The 23880-nt window shown below is 28.8% G+C and overlaps 2 protein-coding genes across 4 annotated transcripts in view; one reads left to right on the forward strand and one right to left on the reverse strand.

Annotated features, from left to right (window-relative positions):
* Scgalpha (sarcoglycan alpha) overlaps nt 1-1322 on the reverse strand; it is a 32286-nt gene extending 30964 nt beyond the window's left edge. The window contains exons 1-2 of one of the 2 annotated variants that reach the window (XM_067270474.1): nt 996-1322; nt 790-882 (exon numbers count right to left, since the gene is read on the reverse strand). In XM_067270474.1, coding sequence (XP_067126575.1) covers nt 790-882; nt 996-1047 — 145 coding nt within the window. In that variant the 5' untranslated portion in view covers nt 1048-1322. The remainder of the gene's footprint in view (nt 1-789; nt 883-995) is intronic. The other variant, XM_067270473.1, reaches the window with a different exon arrangement.
* Nucleotides 1323-3120: 1798 nt separating this feature from the next.
* On the forward strand, nt 3121-22969 carry LOC136975496 (uncharacterized). 2 transcript variants are annotated; one of them, XM_067270555.1, is made up of 16 exons: nt 3121-3438; nt 3856-4112; nt 4476-4590; nt 5649-5736; nt 8706-8803; nt 9020-9193; nt 9336-9429; nt 10552-10638; nt 11105-11270; nt 11557-11636; nt 12500-12625; nt 12711-12834; nt 13311-13497; nt 13587-13729; nt 14275-14470; nt 22896-22969. In XM_067270555.1, exons 1-15 carry the CDS (start codon nt 3165-3167, stop codon nt 14464-14466), a joined length of 2205 nt encoding a protein of 734 aa, XP_067126656.1. In that variant the 5' UTR covers nt 3121-3164; the 3' UTR covers nt 14467-14470; nt 22896-22969. The 2 variants fall into 2 exon arrangements, with proteins under 2 accessions (XP_067126656.1, XP_067126655.1); XM_067270554.1 differs by lacking the exon at nt 22896-22969 and having other exon boundaries at nt 14275-14689.
* Nucleotides 22970-23880: the final 911 nt, after the last annotated feature.

The following is a 23880-nucleotide window of genomic DNA, read 5'->3' on the forward strand; positions in this document are numbered from 1 at the left end:
TGGAGAAATGTAAATGTTAAATAACTATTTATAAAGAATTACAAAATGACAGATAGAATTTAAAAATTCTATTTCCTATTTTACTCTCCCATATGTAAATAGTTTAACAAAATTTTTAAGACAAACTTTAAGCTGTTTTATATAAAAGAAATATTTTAAAAGTTTCAGTTGATTTTTAAAATATTGTATTGCTCTTGTCTCAATTCAAAAATAAGTTTTTAATAAAAATTAAACCATAAAAAATGAGAGGCATATGATTCAAAAAAGAAAAAATTTTCAAAAGTAATTTATTCCATACTATTTACATGTCCTTTTCAAATATATATATATATATATATTAGAGAAACTAATAAAAATTTAAATCAAAACTCACTTCCTCAAAAATCAAAGTACCATTTTCTACTTTATTTGAAATTTTACATCGTTTCCCAAATATTTTCAATCCTTTTGACTCATCATTGAAGGGAAAATATAAAGAATAAACTTTATAAATAGAACACGATAAACTTTTAAATTAAAATTACTTCTAACAGTGACAACGTTTATTAGAAACAATTTGAATTTAAGTCTATTGTATTCCAACTTATATTTATGAAGTTTCTTCTCCTGACAAAAGATGAAAGGCTCAAAAACATTCAGGAATTGATGTAAATATTGTGAAATATCAGATAAAATAGGATATAAGCTACAAATTTACACACCTATTTATTTCATTCTTTTAGATTTAAAATTTTAAAACTTAATACTCCTAAACATGTTATTTATAAGCTAATTAAAACATCAACTTACTGGCAGAATTTAAAGGTTCAAACCAACTTTTACTGATCGGAAGGAAAAAGGCTTCCGTCGTATATAGTGTAAGAGGTTCAGTCATTCCGTTAACTAAAAGGAAAGAATAAAAACAATATTAAATTTCTGTTTAAAATTACTTTTGTGTATTTATGTAAATGCATTTACATATTATATATTATTTATATATAATAAAAGCTGCTCACCAGAAAATTGAGACAAAATGAAAATACATAGAAGATATGTAAGATACTTCATTATGATCTTCAGTTATAATGTTTATATATGCATTTAATAAATAAAAGTACATATATTACGAATTCATATTTACAAATGTATAATCGTTACATAATAAATAATCAATATTTATGAGGATTTCAATTAAGTATTATAATAACTTCATTCGTTTGGATAAATCATGTGTAAAAACAGGAAAGTTCCATTCGCAATTAATAGATTGTTATTACATAATATAAACAATGTACAACTTTGAGAGTACAACACATCAACTAGCACATTCGCAGGAATAAAAATGATTACAGCGACCTCTAAGAATTAAACCTGCTTATTCAATACGATATATATATATATATGTATATAAAATTATTTCGAGTTAATTTAACTTAATTTTTTTTAATTTGGAAATTGAGAATAATAATTAAAATTAATTTAATAATTGAACTGCAATTTGAAAAAACTGTAGACATAAGCGAGGTTGCGGTCGAAGTTCAAACGTTAAACTTGTACGGCAAACAGAAGTACATGTTTGACGTTTGAACTCCACGTAAAATACGCATTATATGTTTCCTTCAAAATTTTTAAAATTTCAACAATCTTCAAATAACTATAATTGGAAGTCGTCATCTTTGTTCTGTTCTAATCCGTAATGTTATCAATTTCATATTATGTGATCAGTATTTTCCCCCTATTATTGGTGAAATTTTAGATTCCATTATTTTCTATTGAATACTAAAATTTCTAAAAAAAAAAAAACACCTACTAACGACCAATTTATTTTGCATAAAGCATTATTTTTACTATTTTTCCTTACATTTAACACGTTTATAATGTTTTCCTTAGTTGTTATTTCGTAATATTTTATTATTTCTTCGCATTACTAAAAAATAACAATAATATGAATTAAGTTATCTCTAAAATAAATTTTTAATAATTTACATGAGATAAAATTGTTAAATTAATGTTAAATTATTAAATGCTATTATTTTTTTCTCTTTTACTTAATAATATTTATTTTATATTTTATGAATTCTTATCAGCTGATAATAATAAGTTTATTCAAGTTATTTTATATGAAAGAGACTCATATGAAATACCAATCCAGGCACACATATATCACGCGATGCCATGTGTCTGCCAGACCCTTAGATCCAGGCACAAGCACAGAAAAGTTCCTAGAATTTGATATAATAAAAAAAGTGATAAAAGTCTTTGTTTTATTGATTTTATTCTCGAATTTTATGATTTTATAAGAGTTCAGACTCTACATTTATAACAGTTCTGGATCCCATCATCTCTCAGAATTTCTATGTAGTGCAAGGTGATCCAGAAGTTAGTTAATCATTGTAAAAACTAAGTTGCTATCAAAATTGGTATCGATTTTATATCAAGTTCATGCGATTCGTTGTCACAAGTATACATGAAAATTAGAAAATACACAGTGAATATCTAGAATTGACTCTTAACCTCAGATGTATGCATCACTAGGAGAATACGAGGCATCTTTCCTCGTTACTTATGAGATGCCATTTCTTATGGATAAATTTTTTCTTTGAACTTCCTAAATATATTTACCAGCTTTTTCATTAAGAATTAAATCTTTTTAAAATAAGATATTGATAAAAAAAAAAAAAAAAAAATGTAAACGATATGAAATATAAATGTGTAATTATACAGGTTTTCTGTTATAAATCCTTAATTTTCAAATAGGTTATTTATAAATCTAGGTTAGATCTACTTAAACAAAGATTAATTTTCTTTCTGAACAGTATAGATCAAGTCACATTTAAAGTTATCCAGAATGAGAAATTTTCTGTTTATTATTCATACTAAAAATAAAAGTACAATTACTCTGTATTAATTATACGAGTATATAACTTGTATATAAATTTTGGATACATTTAATACCACGAAATGAATAAATATATTTATCTATTTATCACCCTATAAAATAATATTTTATGCGTATTTGAGTTAAAGTGTAAAATAGTTAACATCACCTCCTTTTCTTTTTATTACATCTATCTTTAAAAAGTAAGACAAAAATAATAAATACAAGTTTCCTCGTTCAAATATAATAAGTCTGTAGTCTAGTTGAAAGCTTCTTCAATAAGATTCTGAGTTTTTAATACAATACAATGAGAAACATAATTATATATTTGATATTAATTGTAAATGTATTTAAATTCTGTACATCTTTTGCTCCGAGAAATATTTCATTTAATGAAGAAAACAGCTGGAAATTTAAGGAATTAGAAGATTTTTTCAAGAATTCAAAAGATCAAATCACGAAATTCATTTATCCTTATTTGATTAGAATATATAATGAAGTGAATATAACATCATTATGTAGAATTACTGGAATTAAATTATTCGCAGGATTTAAATTCTCAAAAAATTGGACGTTTAAAAGTAAGGAAAACTTTTATTTTTAATTGTTTTTACTTGTATAATGTTAAAATTTAATTTACTAATTGAGAAATTAAATTATAATTTTATTTATTAAACATAAAATAAAGTTTTAAAATGTAAAAATAGTACAGAAATGTAATTTTGATTAAAAATTGCAGGGAAAATTAGTATAAATTTTTCAGATTGAAAATACTTTAAAATGTGTTTTCTCACCTCGTTTCTTTCATACAATGTCTGGGGGACCGGGTTCGAATCCCGGGTCCCCAAGAGTAGTAGGCTGTCACCTAGACCGCTCGGACATCTGGCCGTCGTTATCAATTGATACTATTATATAATAAGTTTAGTGAATTTGTATTACGTTTAAGTATTTACTATTGTTATTCTACATTTCATATTATAATCAATTATTTGCTATAGTGTTTGACGCAATGAGTAAACCAGTTCCAGCTTTGGAGTATTTATCACTTTGGCAGTATGGAAACTATGATCAATGTCTAAATTTGGTTGTACCTAAAAACGAAGAAATGCCTATTACAGTAAAAAACGAATTGTTTCGAGGAAAGTATTGCGTTTTGAAAGTAGAAGGTATTCCTTTAATTATGATTTATTCTAAAAAACCAAAGAAAAATCAAGAGTTTGCTAATTCTGTCGGAGAAATTGAACAGGAATTTAAAGTAAGGATATTTCTATATTTTAAAATTTATTTATAAGAATAAAAATTAGAGAAAAGTTAGTATAAGAGACCAGACTAGGGGCGTCTAGTAAGGGCGCTAAAACCATTTTCAATGGATTGAGCGTAATCAATTTCCTACAGGTGCTAATTACTTTCGTGGCACTACGATAAATAGTTTAAAAGTTGTAGAGGATGTAAGGATTTTCCTGAGTCTTGAATCCTTTAAATTTTAAAATTCATGTTTTAGAAAATATTAAAAATCTATTAAGGCGATTTATTTCGACGATAGTATTGTAAACTTCGCTAAATAAATCGCGTAGAAAATTTTTTAAAAATATTATTAATTAAATAAATGTTATTACAGTTTATATTTACGACGCCAGATTTGAAGTATTTTCAGAAAAATTTTGAATTTCGAATGGATCTTTGCATTCCGAGTACATGTAGTCAAAATGATCTCACAAGCATTATTCAATGGAGTGAGTACTTATTTATGTTTAATTTATCAATAATATTATTAATAATAAATCTATATATAAAAATGTGTGTTATTTATATATTCTACCTATACGTTATTATTATTATTATTTATATAATAATAGACAAAAACTTGTGAGAAACTGGCACACGCATAATGTATATTATTGTTACATACTGTGCTTATTTATTTATTATTCACTGTTTTAAAAACAATATTTAAACACTGTATTAGCACACTGTTTTCAAAACAATTTATTTTAAAATTATGTAAGTTTAAAGAATTATGAATTTAATAAAAGTACTGTCTATTAGTCAATAATCTCCGGATTGTATGCTTATACTAATTATCTCGGGTATAATATATATATTGCATTTCAAATTATTTGTAAATTGTTAATACAATATAGTAGACTCTCCTTTTTAGGCTGTAATTTGAAAAAAATTCTAGATCTTTAAATTTTCGCTGTCGCCCATCCGTTGTCCTTCCTTAACCGAGAGAAAGGAGAAAGGAAACTAGATAGATGAAATTCGAGACCAGATATGGAAAGCTTACAGGCAAAAAGTCCCGATTAACTATATATGAACTTTCGGTTTGTACCGAAAGTCACGTTATTTCAATTCAAAAATTTTCCCCTGACAGGAGTTATGTAGTCCGGCACGACTCTATTGCCAGCAGGAAAATATGATATACAGGGGCAAGACACTATTAATTTGAGATGGAGAGCATATATTTTAAATAAAATAAATTTAAAATATGATTAAAAAATTGCAGCCCGGTAAATTGTCACAATAAATAATTGCTCGTTGCAACCTAATTGTTTTTTGAAAAAATGTTAACAGACGAGTCATAAAACAAACCGTTAGTTTCAGTGTCATAAATACAGATAAAATACTTGAGAATGATTTAACTATAAGATACTAATTAGAGGTAGATTTAATATAATATTTCTTATAGAAAAATTATAACGGGCATAAAACTGGAATCTCTTCTATTCGAGAATTTCATTAAAAATAATAAAAATTATCAAAGTTTTATCTAATAATTAATTTTATTCAGTAATTCAGGATAAAGTACAATGGTATGTGGACTACTGTACAGTGAAAACTGAAGTGTTTGAATATACTTCAAGACAAGTAATTTGCTTGTAAGTATACTTTTATGTAATGTAAGGGCTCTGGAAAGACAGGGACAGAGAGAACATGAGTCTAGAGCGCCGAAATGAAGGATATCAAAATTCCAGGGCAAACTAATAAACTCATTGAAAAATGTCATGCTCTTCTACGGCCCTGTATAATTTTCATACTTATTTTAATAAATTTTCAATTTTTATTTTATTGTTGCAAATTAAATATTTATAAAACGAAATAAGATGATTTATTTTAAGTACTATTAAATAAAAAGAAAGTAAAGAATTGGATTGGATTGATACGGGCGATGTGCCAATAAGGAGATATTAACCGGGAGGACTTTCGTAGAAAACTCGCTGCTATTTAGGTGATAGACAAATAAAGAGAACCCGGAAAATTATACTTCTGGATCCATCTCTAGCGACTTACCTGTTCTTGAGGATAAAATGAAAACAAAGCATCGATTTATTATTTTTCCGTTTCTTTTATCAAAACTTTCTGGAAAATTAGGAATTTGTTGTAATAATTTCTCATTTAATGTGTCCATTCACTGAATCATTTTGTAGAAATGAACTCAGTGGATGGACAGTGTCGAAAGTATTTAAATCGCGCTTACGTGGATCAGATTTTAAGATCAGTCTATAATCCTGACTGAGATAGGTAAAATCAGAATATAAATAAAATCAATAAAAGAACTAAGAACAAGTTATTCATCCCTTTTATGAAAAGAAACATTAATTTATATCACGTTTTTACATGCGTTTTACGTAAAAGACAAATTTTTGGATCTTTTGTGTCCGGTATCTGAACCAAAACGGCCTACTTGCCTTCTTTCTTGCTCTTTATGTCTAAATTTGAAGGAAGAAATTTTAATTAATGTGGAGTTTCAAAGTATGATTAAATTATGATTAAAATTTATTAATTATAGAATGGAAATTTAGACTTGAATGTTAAAGAAATGGATAAATAATACTAAAGCCTTGGTCATACCATGCGATTTCCAGCCGCGCAGGCGACTATATTCTAGGACCTTGGTTCCCGTTAACTAGTAAACCCCTTCGAAAACCAACGTGACTGCAACCGCAACTAGAAACAAACTCGCGACGATTGCAAACGCGCATCCAATCAGAAAACGTCTTTGTGCACGTCATACTTTGTGTTGTATATTTGTCAAAATATCTTGATTATAACGTTTGTATTAACTTAGTTTCAGTACATTTAAATGCTATATTCGATATAAATCAAATCTGAATTTATAAACGTTATTGTTAAATTTATTTTGATTACTTTTAATAATATACAATTGAATAAAATAAATGCTTATATTAAGAAAAAATATATCGATTAAAAATGAATTAAATCATTCAAGCTTTCCTCTAAACAACACTTACCCTCAAATATTCACTTTTATAAGATTGATAAATAGCATCCAAAACTTCTGGGATAATGACTGATATCGAATTATCGGCCACTCTAAATTGGTATTCCAAACTACGAAACGTTTCGCCTAAATTATATATGACCATTTTATACTTTAAGATTGCATAAAATATAAATTAAATACAAAATATGTATTATTCTTACAGGTGGTTAAATAACGGAGTGTCAACAAAAGTCGTTCTCCGGGTGAAATAGAACTTCGAAGATGTATATTTTCTTTAGCTATTATGGGTGTTGTCTTCTTAAAATACTTTGGAAAGTATTCGTATCCATACGGATATATCCCCTATAATCTTCAACATCCGAAAGCCTTAATTTATTCATCAGCTGGTGAAAGCAAGATTGTTTAGCCCGTTGATTTTCATTTGGACAAGTTTTAACCCAACATGATCGTTTTCTCTTATTTTTCTCTTCGTATATTCTCGCCAACTCTAACAAAATTATCGCCTTTTTTCTTTTATTCATTCCAGAAAAGGAACTGCTTGCCATTTTAATAAGAAAAGTGGCTAAAATTCCGTAAATAATCTTAAGTGAAACTCGGTAAACTGTAAAATGTCGGTAAACTCACGAAAGTAATCAAAAACAAGCTACTGTAATTTTATTGGTTTATCACTTGGGTCACGTGTTTTCGAGTTGCAACGCCAGCGAAAATGTATGACCACGAGAAGACGCGCGCGACTCGCGCGTGTTGCAGTCGCGGTCGCCTGCGCGGCTGGAAATCGTATGGTGTGATCAGGACTTGAGTAAAATTAAACTTCGTGTTCTCAATTATTCCGATTGCCATGCTTTCAAAGGCGTGACAGATGCTATTGAATCTTTTATTTTAAAATATGTTTATAGTTTTCATTAGCACGGTTAAATAAATATAATTTTAATATAAAATTGTTACAAGTTTAAGCTATAGCTAAGTTTTTAACTGGAAAAAATATCTTTTATATGTCACAAAAATTAAAGTAATAAATCTATAAGATACAAGTCGAAGTATTGGTTATTCCAGGGAAAATAAACAATATTATTAAATAAATTTTTAATTAAGAGTAAAAATCAGAACTATTGAGAGAAAAATATTTTATTTTCAAATTTTATTCAATAGTTTATTAAAATTATATAATATTATTTTAATGAACATTTAAACTAATCCTTTATAGATTTTTTGGTTAATGTTACCTATGGTTCCAAAATGGCAACTCGTCTCTGATTCCAGCAAATAAAAGAAAGGAAACAATGGGGACGCACGTTATAACCTAACCTAACCTATTCTAATAAATTACTATAATTATTACCAACAAAATTATTAGAATAGGTTAGAACGTTCGTCCCCATTGTTTTATTTCTTCTATTTGCTGGAATCAGAGACGATCTGCCATTTTGGAACCATAGGTAACATTCACCGATTTTTTTTTTTTTTTTTTTTTTTTATTAAAATTTATAATTTCTTACTTATATAATTTTCTTTAAAGTTCTATATAAAATAGTTTTTATATTAATGAATAAAATCGGTTTCTTAATAATTTTGAATATACAGTATAAATATTCTATAATAAAGGATCTTTTTCGGATTCTGCATCACTTGTGTACTGTTATCAACTGCTCTTCACGTGATATTCTCTTTACTTCCTGAAAAATTAAGGCTTGTGAAGAAAGGTTAGTCTATTCTACATATAACTTAATTTTTAAGAAATTGAACGGAATGCGTAAATAAAAGATAAATACAGCGTAACCCAAAAGTCAGTTAGCTAATATCGTAGAGTAAAATTTGAGTATAAAGCATTCTGAATATTCGTGAAAACATTATTTATTTCTATCGTATCACGAATTCTATTCAAATTTAAAATAAAACATATAATTGTTATTTTTCAGTAAAAATGTTGAGAAAATTTTCAAGTATCTCTATTTTTGAAAGCTTAGAAAAGCTTTTAAATATAAAACAAGGAAACAAATTACATTGGTTGTGTGGAATGAAAGTTTCTCTTCTCTATGGAATTGTATTTGGACATTGTTTTTATTGTTGTTTCATATATCCCACTGCATTTAGTAAGTATTCTATAATTTAATTTACTGTAATTCTCAAATAATTTATTATATAATTACTATTAAATAATACATTCTAAAGAATAAAATAATTTAATAATTTAATTTAAAAATAATTAATTAATTTTAATGAATTATTATATAGGCAATTTAATGAATTTTCCAACAATGTTTCGTCAGATTTTCTATTACACAATATCCAGTATTCCAATTTCTATAGAATACTTCTTATTCATTAGGTGAGTCTTTCCTTCAAATACGGATTTCAATTAAAAATCTTATACCGTTTAAATTCTATAATAAAATTGATAAATATATTTACTAATTTAATATAGTAGTTAACTGCAATTTCTATTAATTTTATTTGCTTACCCCGCTTAATGTTATCAGTTGGTTATTTTGTTGTTGGTTGGTTTGTTATCAATAGTCTAGGAAAGAATCCGAAAGTAATTACAATAAACGGATTCTGCTGTATTAATTTTGAAAATACAAATAGTTTTAACAATAAAAGTGAATAAATATGTTATTTTTCACATTAATTTATTTATTTATTTAAGCATTTTTACTTTATTTTGCTATTTCGAGATTGTAAAATAAATCTGTGAATGAATAATTATATTTTTAAATTGCTTAATGGTTCTAGAAAAATTTCCTTAATTTATAACTAAGAAAGAATGAAGAAAGTTATCTTTAAGGCTGATTGTAACCTCTTTGGTTATGCATGAGATCTTCAGCTGATGGCGTTAAAAATTTAATGCTTTTTATAGGGAAGAATCCTTTCGGAAAGTCGTAAGTAATAATTGGTTGAATGAAGGAACTAGTTTGCAGTGTCCTGGCTTAACTAGGTCACTAGAGACTAATTTCTTCATGTACAATTATTGCTTACTGGCGGATATTTTCAAGAATGGAAAAAATTCCATTCTTCCATGCATCCTAAACGCTCCATATTTAGGCGCACAAAGATACTGTATATAAAATATATTGCATAATATTTTTTTACGTATTTTCGATTTCCTACCAGTGATTACATATTATTTTCTTATATCTCTCTCTTCGTACAGACTTCTTTGTATTATTAACTTACGTGTTATTAATATGTATCAAATTTTATTTTTACCTTTACTCCGTTTAAGAAAAGAAAGTCAACTTATATTTATTACATGATTTTGACAGAAATTAAATTTTGTTTATAAATTTTGCAGTTTGTATGAATGTTAAAAGAATAACTTATTCGAATAAACTTTTTGTGTTTTCGGATAAATGAGTAAAAATCTCATTGATAATTATTAGATTATTATTTCGTATCCATAATTATAAGCTTTAATTATATTAATTTATAATAATTCCAAAAATATTTTCAGCGCATTTGTAAATTACTGGCAAAAATTCATACATGGAAAGAAAATGAAAGTCGATTATCTTTTATTCTTCTTTAAAACATATTTTAGGTAAAACTATTTCTATATAAATGCTTTATCAAAGGGGTGAAGAATCTTTTTAATCAGAATGCAAATCATATTTTAGAATGATAATATAAGAGAAGAGACTCGTAAGATAAGCCAAGTTCTCATAAAGAGAACCTTATGAAGGAGAATCTTTTTGTGATAATTTGACCTTATGAGACGTGATTAAGATCAACTTGCAATTATATGTATATATAGACTAATAGATGTCGTTATTAGAGGAAAAAATACAAAACATACTTTCATAAGTCAAAATTAACTATTTTCATCATTTCATATTTTATCAGGCTGTACTAGAAGCCACAAAAATTCAAAGATTCCTCACTCCTGGCTATATAAATCCTAAAATAAAACTACTAAATAATTATTTTTAAACCAAATTATAGCTTAATCACATTCTTATTAGGAATGAACTTTTTAATTTTATATTTATTCATTAATAATTTTTTAGGTTGACAATTCCTGTACTTGTAACAATGAGCTTTCAAATAATTATGCCACTTTTTGGGGAAGGTCCTCATTGGAAAGAAATAATAGAAGAAACGAGTCGCAAATGCGAAAATGAATGGTGGCAATTTCTAATTCATATTAACAATGTTTTTATGAAAGAGAGAACGGTGAGTTGATCTTAAGGTAATTTCGATAGCTTTTTAATTTTTATTTTAATATTTATAAATGAAATTTTATATAATTTTTTAACATGAAAGATTAAATTTTGAGAGCTCTTTATCCGGAGCTCATTGCCAAATGAGATTGTTGGAACCATTACTATGTAGAGCTTGTAATATTAAATTTCATAAGGGTTTGATTTTAAATTTGGAAGGTTAAATGCTACTTTGTTATAAATTAGGAAACGCACAAATATAAATAACTTTTAAAAAAATATATTATCTCTTATTATAGTGTCTTCCTCATTTGTGGTTCATCGCTGTTCTTATGCAACTAAGCCTCGTTTCAATGATAATAATAGTCATATTGATTAGGTAAATAATTAAAATTTATTTTATAATAATAATTTATATCATAATATACATTAATATACATAATATAAGGTAAGAAGATATTATGGCCCACTAAGTTTGGAGAGGTAAATCAGTTTCTTAGCCAGGAATATACCTTTGGGGTCAGATTAATAAATGAGGAACAAGATTTATAGGCCTATAAACGGTATTTATACGATTGCCTACATGAACATCTTAAACTTTATCATTTTAATTTTCCTTTTTTCCAAGATTACTATGGGTGATTATTATTAATTTAGTTTGTTAAAATAAGTTTATATTATCAGATAATGCAAGGGATAAGGGTTGACGCACAATAAAAAAACTGAGACAAAACACTAAGAAAACAAAGTTGTGGTTAGAATTAAACATTGGTAGTAGGTTTGTCTATGACCAAAGGGATGGTCGCATGGAGTTTTCCGTATTTTCTTCATGTGTTTGACATCTATGTGAAGGGTAGGTGAAAATAAATAGGGGTTAGTTTTCATACGAGATGCACCACTCCTTGGTAAATAACCAATCAATTCAATCCTGTCGTTACTCATCCCTCATCCATGTTCATTCATAATAAACACACCACCCATAGGCACGGGTGAGCAGACTAATGGGATATGGATCGAACTCGCTAAAAATGGGCGACCCGACCCATATAGCATACAGTGTATTAGTGCCATGTATTAATTAATTAATTTAAAATACTCTGTAATATAAATTGTAATCGTATAATACAAGATTTAATTATATATTTTCGAGTTTATAGATGAATGTTTTTAATAGATTTATCCAGTTATTAAACATTTAATTTAAAAATTTATATAAAAACAAATTTTATTTTGTACGAACAGATGGCCAAAATTAGGGATAATCCTTCTTTTGTTATTAATTTTTGTTGGAACAGCTTCCAATGCCATGTATTTTATATTATCAAAAAATTACTATATTCCTGGATTTCCCAAACTGAATGAATATCGGTAAAATATTTCTTATTAATTTATTTATCGTTATAATAATTAATTTTAATTGTATATAATACGGAAACTATAATTCTTATTTCAGAAAAATAAAGAGTTTCATACTGGATAATTATGTTCTTCCATATTATTCTCATTTGAGTTCGTACTCATTGGGACTATTGACAGGTTACTTTCTGGCTAAACATGAAACATTAATATTTAGAAAGGTAAGAGCTGAATGACCAAGGTATTTCAAAAAATTTTTAAAATTTCTGACTATTTCTAACTGGAATATCTTAGGTTTATAAGCAAACTATCAATTTTATTGTCTTCTTTTTCTTCAGCCTTTAAGGCTTTAGGCAGTAAATGCAATGTGTTCCTTTCCTTCCTGTCCTCAATATTTTTTCTCCCGTTCTCTCTTAATTCTTTGATGATTTTTTTTACCTTTACACAAAATCATAGCTTATATGAATTAATTACTCGTAGTGTATTGTATATCCAAGTTCTGCATTTACTATTAATCGTATTAGAGTTGCGGGTCCGGTTGATAATGATGTAAATGTTACACTGTATGTCTATTTCTATATTATGATATTTTATTTTAAAATAATACAGTATACGAAAATTATCTCATGTTTTCTTATCTGTATGAACTTTCTTTATTTTTTTAGAATTTGCTAAAGTATTTGCTTCAACTTTTCAGAGAACTTTATGCCTATGGTGGATAGGAATCATAGCAATGATGTGGTATTCTTATTTCGGATTATATTATTATATGAATGATATACCAACTAATGATAGTGTAATTATAGTGTATCATTCACTGTATCGATTAATTACTTGTGTTGCTTTATCATTGTTTTGCATCTGTTGCTTTTACGGATATGCAGGTAAACAACTTTAATGCTTTAACGAAAAATATAAAATATATTTTTATTTTATTTAATAAAAGCTAATTGAATTTAAAATTTTTCTATAGGAATTTTTAAGCGATTTTTTTCATATAATGTCTTTGTTATTTTGGATCGAATAAATGTCTGGGTTTATCTACTTCATTATGAAGTTATCCAATATGTATTAGGAAAAACTAGAAATCCTATTCCTGTGAATGGCGTCAATATGGTAAGTATCTGGGATAATCTATAAATGGTTAATACTTTAGAGGATTGCCAAAAAGATTTTTAGATGGCAATATAAAATTCTTTAGGGATCCTAAACATTTAAATTTATCTTAATGACTGAAAGAAGATAAACTTTTCTTCAGTGAGGTTAACCTCACTGAAGATATACTTTCAGTGAGGATAGCTAGGCTATCCTCACTGAAAGTAGGCTGAAGATGACCACAATTCAGGCTACAAATATATTTCTAATTCGACAATACCAAGCAGACTTAAACTTAATAATCTTACAAAATTAATTTTATATATATATATTACATTAAAGATTTGCTTAATTTTTCATTTAAAATTACTGTATAATAAAAATTTTATGGAATTATTATGTAGCAATATAATTGAAACGCAGCGAGTGAATGTGTTTGAATAAAAATGATTAGTTTTCTTTGTATAAAACAATAAATTGACTTTCTTTTACTAACAATAAATATAACTAAAATAAAATAATTTATAATATCGAATATTAACCTAATCAAATTTTTAATTTTTTAGTGGATGTTCTATACGTTTGTATTGGTTTTAAGTATCGTCTTATCGTTATTGTTCTACATTTTCCTGCAGCCAGTTGTTGAAAAAATCGTCTTTAGTGTGATGACATTATGCACATTATCTAGAAAAGAATCATCTACAAAAAATGATAATCCAGTAATTCAGACTATAACTAGTAACATAACGCATCTTTAATGAAGTAAATAATCTTTTAAATTTAATATGCCCTTTCAATAATTAATTAGTCTTACAATTTTTGTGCTAAGTGACTACTAAAATAGTAATCACTAACAAATATTACTACTATTACTATCATAAAATAGTAATAGTAAAATAGTTTTGATTGCAACTAAAACTTTCAAGTGTTTTAAATAATTTTATTAATTAATATAATTAAAATAAAAGATATTTTAACGAAGTGTTTTTATTAATTGAATACACTAATCTCAGAATATTGGAGAATGAGCCATTTCGAAAATTATTCAACTTCATATAACATATTTAGTCGTAATTATTTACCACAATTACCGGTTTATGTTAAAGACAGATTCATATTTTTGAATTGAAGTAACGTGATTTTCGGTTTGTATAAGAAGTTTGTACGAGGGGGGCCCAAAAAAACCGAACTGAGAGCGCGCTGCCATTCGTAGACGTAGTAGAGAGTTCTCCCGCTAGATGGGGTTAGTAGAGTAGGCGTTTTGGTAGAGGTCATGTAGTGGGCTGAAGCTGCCCCTCGAAATTTGAGCCGCCGCATGGGAGAGTGTTCTGAGGCGTAGCCTCGTGCGTAACGGCACATAACCAGTCTCTGTGTAAAGGGATAAGAGAGGGATCGTCCTGGGCACGCCCAACGCCGTTCGTAATGCAGCGTGGAGCGGTCACTCAATGCGATTTATGGCAGTGGGCGGGGCGCCATCCAGAAGCGGCGCTCCGAACTCCGCCATAGGACTGAGAACCGTAAAGAGAAGCCTGAGGAGCTCCGCCGTACGAGCGCCGTTACGGCGGGATGCGAAGAATTTCAGGAAAAATCCCGCTCTGGTCAGTTTTGTGCGTGTGAAGGTCTCGTGGGCCGTCCACGTGAACGTATGAGAAAAGTGCATGCCCAGGACACGTATGGTGGTGCGTTGCGGAATTCTCCCCGAAGGCAGGGTCAGCGCCACTGGCGGACGGTTATGTTTGGGTGACAGGTCCATGACAGCGTTTTTTGTTGCAGAGAAGGAGAGGCTCCATCTGGCCGCCCAATGGGTCAAATGGTTAGTAGAGACATTCACGAAACAAGGTCTATATAAGAAGGTCAGGACACGCGTCAGTGTTGCCGTTCCTAGTACATTTGTACTTTTCGGGTATATTTTGCTTTTTCGAGTAAATTGAATGTACACTTAGTTTTTTAGTACATTTTGAGTACATTATAATATTTCAATACCATTTATGGTACAAAATAATATTTCATGCCTTAATTAACAAAAAAATGCGAAAAATTAGTTCAATAAAGTCTCACTAGTGTCACTACTTGTTAATTTGAATTACCCAATCACAACATGCACATGGCGTATGTCGGTAGACATCAAAGACATAGATAGTTTCACGTGCAAATGTCTTGACTCATGGTTCTCTTTCACACGTGTGTCACACGTTTCAGTCGTCTGCACATTCTCATCAGAACCTTGACAAAATTTTTCACGCCACGTGGTCCAAACAATTCAAATCCGTCAAACAAAAATAATGGACAGGTAAGGAAATCAACGATTTTAAACTTTTGTCGTCAATAATATCAAAATATCGGTTAATTCAGAGTCGAATTATTACAGAAAATAGTTCTAAAATTGTACGAGTATAAATAATATAAATACTTTTTTACCGCCATAATTTTTACCACCATAATTTAATTCTTAAATTATGAACTTATTATGCGAGTTCCTGATTTTTTTATCTTTAGCCTTGGCTTCTAGTGTGGCTATGTATGGGAATCTAGTTATTTCTTCTGCTAGTTGTTAGCTGCGGCCAAATCAAACCATAGCAAAACACGATCGGGAACAAGATCGGCAACACTTGCCGAAGATGCCCCAATAGCCACGATTTAGGAACATTAAGTGGAACCCTGAGAATAGGGTACTAAGCCATGATCTGGTCACGTGAATAAGTTAATGTTTTATCCTTCTAACAGGAAAAATAACTTTCGTTATTATGGAATTATAACAAAACATGCCAATTCTATATAAATGGAAGCAAAATATTATATGAAATTGAATGAAACAGACAACTTATTTGATATTTCAACTACTCTTGTCGGAGAACAACACAGACACCACACTAAACAAGCCGTCATTAAAACTCAACTGTCTAGCTTCTAAAGAGAGTCTCCTTTTATTTTGTTTAAAAGAAAATTTAATTGACGAAGTTGCCCCAATCTCCCCTATATGTATTGGCACGTAATCAAAGTATTTATGAATATGAATTTGGTATAAGCACAAAAACTTAGTATGATGGTATATTAATATCAAAAGCTACCAACCATAGAAATAGTACATTTTGAAAGACAATAATACATTTTTGGAAGGAGATTAGTACGTTTTGAAATTTCATTGCCGCAACACTGACACGAGTACTGGAGCCGCCGTTTTGAGACTTTTTGAGTCGCATGTTTAAAACAAACCTGTACGAGCAGTCAGTTTTATACGACATTAATTTAACTAAAATTGCATAAATTTAGTTTAATTAAACTAATTTATGCTGAGTGCTCGTACAAGTTTGTTTTAAACATGCGATTCAAAAAGTCCCAAAATGACGGCTCTAGTACGCGTGTCCTGACCGTCTTATATAGACCTTGTCACGAAACAGCTGTGCAGACGGTTTGTAGGTTTACGTTTGAGCGTAGTGTTGTGTTTCTCTTACTGTTATTTTGTTCCGCCTGAGAAGTCGAAACTTAAAAAAAGAAATTGAAAGTGATCCAAACTTTTTGATCAGTCATTACAGGTGATGAGAGTTGGTGTTACGGGTATGACCCAGAAACTAAGCAAACATCGAGCCAGTGGAAGACTTCCAACTCTCCCAGACCAAAAAAAGCAAGACAAGTGAGGTCGAATGTGAAAACGATGATCATTGTCTTTTTTGATGTTCGTGGAATTGTGCATCGGGAATTTGTTCCTCCTGGCCAGATATTAACCAGCACTTTTATTTGGAACTTTTAAGACGTCTGCGAGAGGATGTGCGAAGGAAACACCCGGAACATTGGCGATCAGGTGACTGGTTCCTTCTTCATGACAACGCCCCCGCACACACGGCCTTACGAGTGACCCACTATTTGGCCTCTCGGGGATGGCCTGACGTTCCCCACCCTCCGTATTCACCAGACCTAGCCCCGTGCGACTATTTTCTGTTTCCGAGAATGAAGAAAAATCTAAAAGGGAAGTGTTTTGAAGATGTGGACGTGATAAAAACAGCTTCGCTAAGGGCACTGGACGATATCAAGGTTAAAGAGTTCCAGAGATGCTTCAAACAGTGGGTGAAAAGACTTGACAAGTGCATCGCATCTAATAGAGAATGCTTTGAAGGTGACTGAAGAAATTTTGTAAAAAAGTTAATAAAGTTCTTATACAAAAAATCCGGTCTTTTTGGTCCCCCCACGTATGTAGTTAATCGGGGTCTCCTGCCCGTACGTTTTTCATATCTAGTATCAGATTTCGTATATCTAACTCTCTTCTCAATATTGAGGAAGGACAGACGGCAGACAAGCGGACGACAGTGAGAATTTATAGGTCTACAATTTTTTTCAAATTTCAGCCCAATGAACAAGGCAATGTGGTGTGAGTTTCTATTTTTAATTTAAATAAATAGTATGAACATAGGAATATATTTTAACACTTGTATTTAATAAAACAAATGAACATAACGTAGACTTTAGACCAGGGGTGTCAAACTCAAATTGCCTAAGTGCCATTTTTTTGTTTCGAGTATGACAGCGGGCCAGATGTTTTTAGCCTTTGTAGCCAAAATTTTTCTAAAATGTAGCCCAAAAGAAGCCGACTCAAAAATTCCTTTCTAATAACCCGAGATTTCACAATAAAATAAAAAAACACCATTTCTAGTTTTCCAGAAATAACTTTAATCACAGAACACATTTTTGGTCAATTTACAAGCCTGAAGAGGTGTGTAAAATAATTTGGAAATAAGGATGGCAATACTTAAAATACAAGCATAAACTGTAATTTACTAATATGTCGAAAACATGCATTTTTTTTATACAAAATAGTGAGAATTATGCAATAAATGATCTTGCCAAGAACGTACTTTAATTTGAAATTCAAAAGATGAAATAGAGAAAACATAATGTAAACAAGAAATTAAGCACAAAAATAAATAAAATAAACATCTTTAAGTAATATGAATAAATAAAAACAATAATTGAGATCAACAATTTTGTTTATTAAGTATTATTTGTTTAAGTACAAAATATCACATTTTCTTTGGTATCAAAATAATAATAACATAAATAGCATTATTGAATTGATGTCGCGGGCCGCAACTAATTACCTCGTGGGCCGTATCTTTGACATCCCTGCTTTAGACTATTAGAGAAGACATTTTAGCTTAAATACGGACCGTAAGCTGTATTTATTTTCGACCAGGGACTACTTTGATTTCATTGTTGTTAGCAGGGACCACAAGGTTTAACCCTTTTCCCCCGACATCTTGTTTACGTTTATTTTGCGATTCCTCCTAGGGCAATATAGGTCAGTCAGGCGATATTATTTTAAAAGTTCACCAAAAATGAAATTATCATTATATCTATATGAAAAAAATCACATTTATTAATATCTTTAGTTTTAAATACGATATTTCCAATGCATTTTATTAGAAAAATTTATAAGAAAAAAAAAATAATATATATCAGAACTGACACACGAACTTGATAATTTGTAACATTTTGTGAAAATTAACATTGTCTAGTTACATAGTTGTTTGCTGGCACTGAGCCAGAAAGACGTAGAATATTGTTTTGTACAATTCAATTCGATATAACACTTATGCATGTATGTTTATTCGTTGTGAAATTATCGCACATTATATCAAACATTTGTTTGAAATCAAAATTTTATACTGCTATCAATTAATATAATGAATTATTATACTTTATTCACTTCATATCGAACGGGATTATATCTGTTGTTAATAAATTTTACAAAAATCGATATTTACCAAAGTAACAATGAATCGGTACCCTCAAAGTTTTACTTAAAAAGACAGGGTACCGATCTATCGGTGCCTTCAGGGACAAAGGGTTAATTAATGTTAATAACACAGATGTGTGACCAATATTTTCAATAAATATCGTATTAAATAATACAAATGTTTTAATCCCAATCATCACTTTATTTATTTCCCCCAAACATTTATGTAGCAAAATTAGTTTTAACTAATGTTAAAAGTTAAAAAGTTAATGTTTGATTTTAGTTTTATCTAAAATCAAAACATGTACAGCAGTAAATTCTAGCTTTAACTAGACAAAATGGGTTATAACAATGACATCCAGTAAAAACTAGTTTCAACTAGTTAAAACGCGTTTTCGCTAAAAACGGGTTTTTACTGTAACATACACATACGTATATATTATATTTATATACTAAATAACAAAAATTTCTTTAAATTAATTTCATTATAATTTGAAAATTCTATTTTATGGCGGCGCTAAAATATAACCTTGAACCTGATAGTGCTTGATATCTACGGGGCTGCTTGATTTAAATAACATTAGATTTTTTTTTTTTTTTTTTTTTTTTGTCTCTGTCAACTGTATGAAACTGTCGTAAAACATATTAGTAGCTCTTATGGATTGGGTTAAGTTATGAATTTACTGGCGATCAGCATTGAAAGGAGCCGCCAAATGCCTGTAGCACGCAGACTAACATTCACCCAGGTAACAGTAATAATTGTTAGTAACTTTGAAAGAATATCGAATCAAAAAGAAATCACTTCGTGTGAAATAAATTTATCGATTTTATTATAACTAAGAGAGAGTGAATTGTACAGAAATGACATTAAAAACATTCTATTCACTCTTAATCCCAATTGAATTAATGAAGACAATACCGTATATAAAGCATTTGTTACCTCAGAATAATAAGAAAAACTGCTGATTATTCATTACAATGTAAAAATGAAAATTTTTTATCGATATTTTCTTGTCCAATATAAAAATTATTCTGCAAATAAAAAATCCTTTTACGGATATTCTAATAAGAGATTTCTCACAAAACATTTCATAAAATTTAAAATCTGCAACGAAATTTTATATGTTAATAGCAATTGCTAACGAAATACAGTCAAACCTGTTTTTGTGCGGTCTTTTTCTGTGCGATTTTTATTTGTGCGATTTTTTTGTGCGGTATATGAAAATTTCAATCAAATTGGAACATAATTGACTCCTGTAAAATTTTTAAAAACTCTATTGGTTGTTTTCTATGACATCAGCAGGTTTTTTCATTTTTTATTCAGTAAAATTTTTTTCTCATACGTTTATTTCGGTCCCCTCTTATTTTAATAGCATAAAAACCATAAATATTATGTTATATTTGAACAGATGCGGTAAGTTAGCTTCCCTCCGGCTTTAGACTGCAGGTGTGAAATTTCACGCCTTGTTAAATGAAATAACACTTCCTGCAGCTATATTTATCAAATAAAATCATTATTTAACGATTATTTTTAACTTTTTAATGTTAGATTCGTATTTAAGTGGAAATAATTAATTAATATAAAAATTAAAATTCTTAGAGGATTTTTTCCCCATTAGGTGTTGCAGAAAAAGGCCCAAGGAGTTAAAAAAGCAATTCCTAGTTATTTCGTACGGTTTCGAGTTATTTTCTACGTGAGACTTTTTTTATGCGGTCCCTATTCACCGCATAAAAAAATATTTTTTTAATTGTGTTGCGAAAACTATTTTTTATAGCCACTCGTGAAGTTTCGCGCGATTTTTTTTAATGCATTTTCTTTTATGCGGTCCCTATCCCCCGCATAAAAACAGGTTTGACTGTACATTATAATTTACAATAAAATTATAATGTTTTAAAAATTAAATTTAATTTTAAAACTATTTAAGAATTTATTTATTTATTTATTTATTCGCATAGTGTATTAACAGGTCACCCTGTTAATGACTGGAAAACGCACTAAACAATTGAGGTAGAGCGAGACAGTTTTTAATATTTATGAACTAACATTAATTTCGTACAGTTGAGAGCTCTTTCGGTACCAAAACTGAAGAACAGATTAATTTACACTTGACACTAACACTATGTATTATTAGCATAAAGTAATTAAATTTTCTTGTAGAATAATTATAAAATTCGGTGGGACTCTGGTTCATGTCTGGGACCGAAATCTTAGAAATTTTCATGAGCAGTTATTCCCGGTTATGTTGGGTCCTCGTCTTTTATCACTTGGTCTTCCTCGTTGTAGGTTTGATTAAACCCGCAATGAATGGGGAAAAAGGTTCACTTCCACAGGACGGGAAGAAGCGAAGATTAAAAAAAACTGCTATACACTAATCCTACTGAGGATCAATTTGTAAGAATGTTATGGATGAAATTGCTTATGATCATAAATCAATGAACTAATCTCTACAGCTGAGAATGTTTGTGGTTGAAACTATCTCCATTTTATATTTCAAATAATATAAATAACAATTCCATTTCTACACATTTCCGTAATTAAATTTATATAATTTCATTAACCCTTATAGCAGGCATGGGCAAATGCGACTCCGAGAGCCGCATGCGGCTCTTTTTGAGTTACATGTGGCTCTTGCTGAAAGTGCTATCCTTCCCAGCCTTACCATACTATCCGCCACGACAGTACAGAACTGCGGCTCCCATGCATTTTGCAAAACCTACATTTCGGCTCCCACTGAACTCTTGCTTGCCCGAGAATACATTCCCGAGAATACTTTCTGAGTTAAGAAGGAAAGGGTATCTTCCTGTCTCAGAATGCTGATTACCATATAAATTACTGTATTGTATTGATTGTTATATTATGTGATTGTACTGATTGTTTTGTTTTATAATTAATGTATTTGATAAATTTGTGTTTCTTAGTAATAATGTAATCTTTTCAGTATTAAATAGTTAAAATTTCAGATTAACTCACATTTGTTGATACAGTAAATAAATGTTTTTATTATTTATTAAAATAACTTTAGAATTATGAATTTCCAGAAAAATTATTTATCAATTTATCATTAATTCAATAAATGAAATCAAAATAGACTGATATATAAAATCTATATTAATGTTTTGTAGACAACTGTTTGACTAATACTTTTAAATTTATTAATGTATAATATATCTTGTGTAATAATTTAGCAAATCGATTCGTATATTCATATTATTATCATGAAAGAATATTTTTTTAAATAAACAAAACCCGTTTGGTATATATTGCAGTAATTATATATGAAAATGTCTCGAAGTGGCAGAATGTTTATAGAATATTTTAATTCTGTTGTATCAAATCTAGACACTGGTTTTTAATATAATTATTAAAATGAGATTTAAAACCAATCATACAAAATTTAAAATAATTCAATAAGATAATATAATTTTACATGATTATTTATTCCACAGGCCGCGTGACAGAAGTAACTGTCCCTTGGAAACAAAAATTGGCTCCATGCCAACAGTAAACACGTGGTTTTCATACGTAATGATAGGGAGAAGTTCAGTAAAAACTTATTCTTTACAACTGGTGTAAAGAGAAGTTAGAATAAAAATTGTCGTCTCTCTGTCATTTACTAAAAGATGTGAGAATAACTTGTTTCATTAAACAGGTAAGTAATGATTGTTTTATGAATATTAGATTTAAAAATTTTTTAACAGTAATTCATTCAGTAGAAAAGTATTTATAAGATTTAACTTCGATTTTATTAAATGGGATTTGATGTATAAATACTGTACACATTTAAAAAATCTTTTTATCTTTCAAGATAAAATTCTTACGGTTGGAATTATTTTAGATTTTCTTTTGACGATATTTAATTTAATTTAATTTTTTAATTATTAAAATGTATTAGTTAAAGTGTAATAAGTTATTTTTAATCTCGTGGTATCCAACTGCTAACAGCATGTTAAATATGTTAATACTGTGATTGGAAGACGTTCAGCCAATCAGTGACTTCGTAGATGATGTCAACATATTTAATAAACACGCGCGTGATAACAAGGGTTTTTCCCATACAAGTGGATAGTCTATCTGCTATTTGTTTATGCCTTTACTTAATAGACTGAAAATGCCTTTAATAGACTATAAAATGCCTTTTAATTTGTATTTTTGATTGAATATAAAAGTACTCGTCGCAGCAATTGTTACACTCTTGTGTTATTAATCGTAAATTTCAAAAAAGTATGTAATTAATACTCTAAATCGTTGAAAAAACTTACAAAACAATTATATACTTACTGTATATTAAAAGAATTTTAAAAACATTATTATGATTCTATAATAATCTGCTTAAAAATTTTAAATAATTAAATTAATAAGATAAATAAATACTCAAATACTTATAAATAGTAAATAGTATATAAGATAAATAAATAGTTTTTAAATAGTACAAATCGAAATATT

The sequence above is a fragment of the Centruroides vittatus genome, unplaced genomic scaffold (assembly GCF_030686945.1).
Source record: "Centruroides vittatus isolate TY-2023 unplaced genomic scaffold, ASM3068694v2 contig_371, whole genome shotgun sequence".
NCBI classification, from domain to species: Eukaryota; Metazoa; Arthropoda; class Arachnida; order Scorpiones; family Buthidae; genus Centruroides; species Centruroides vittatus.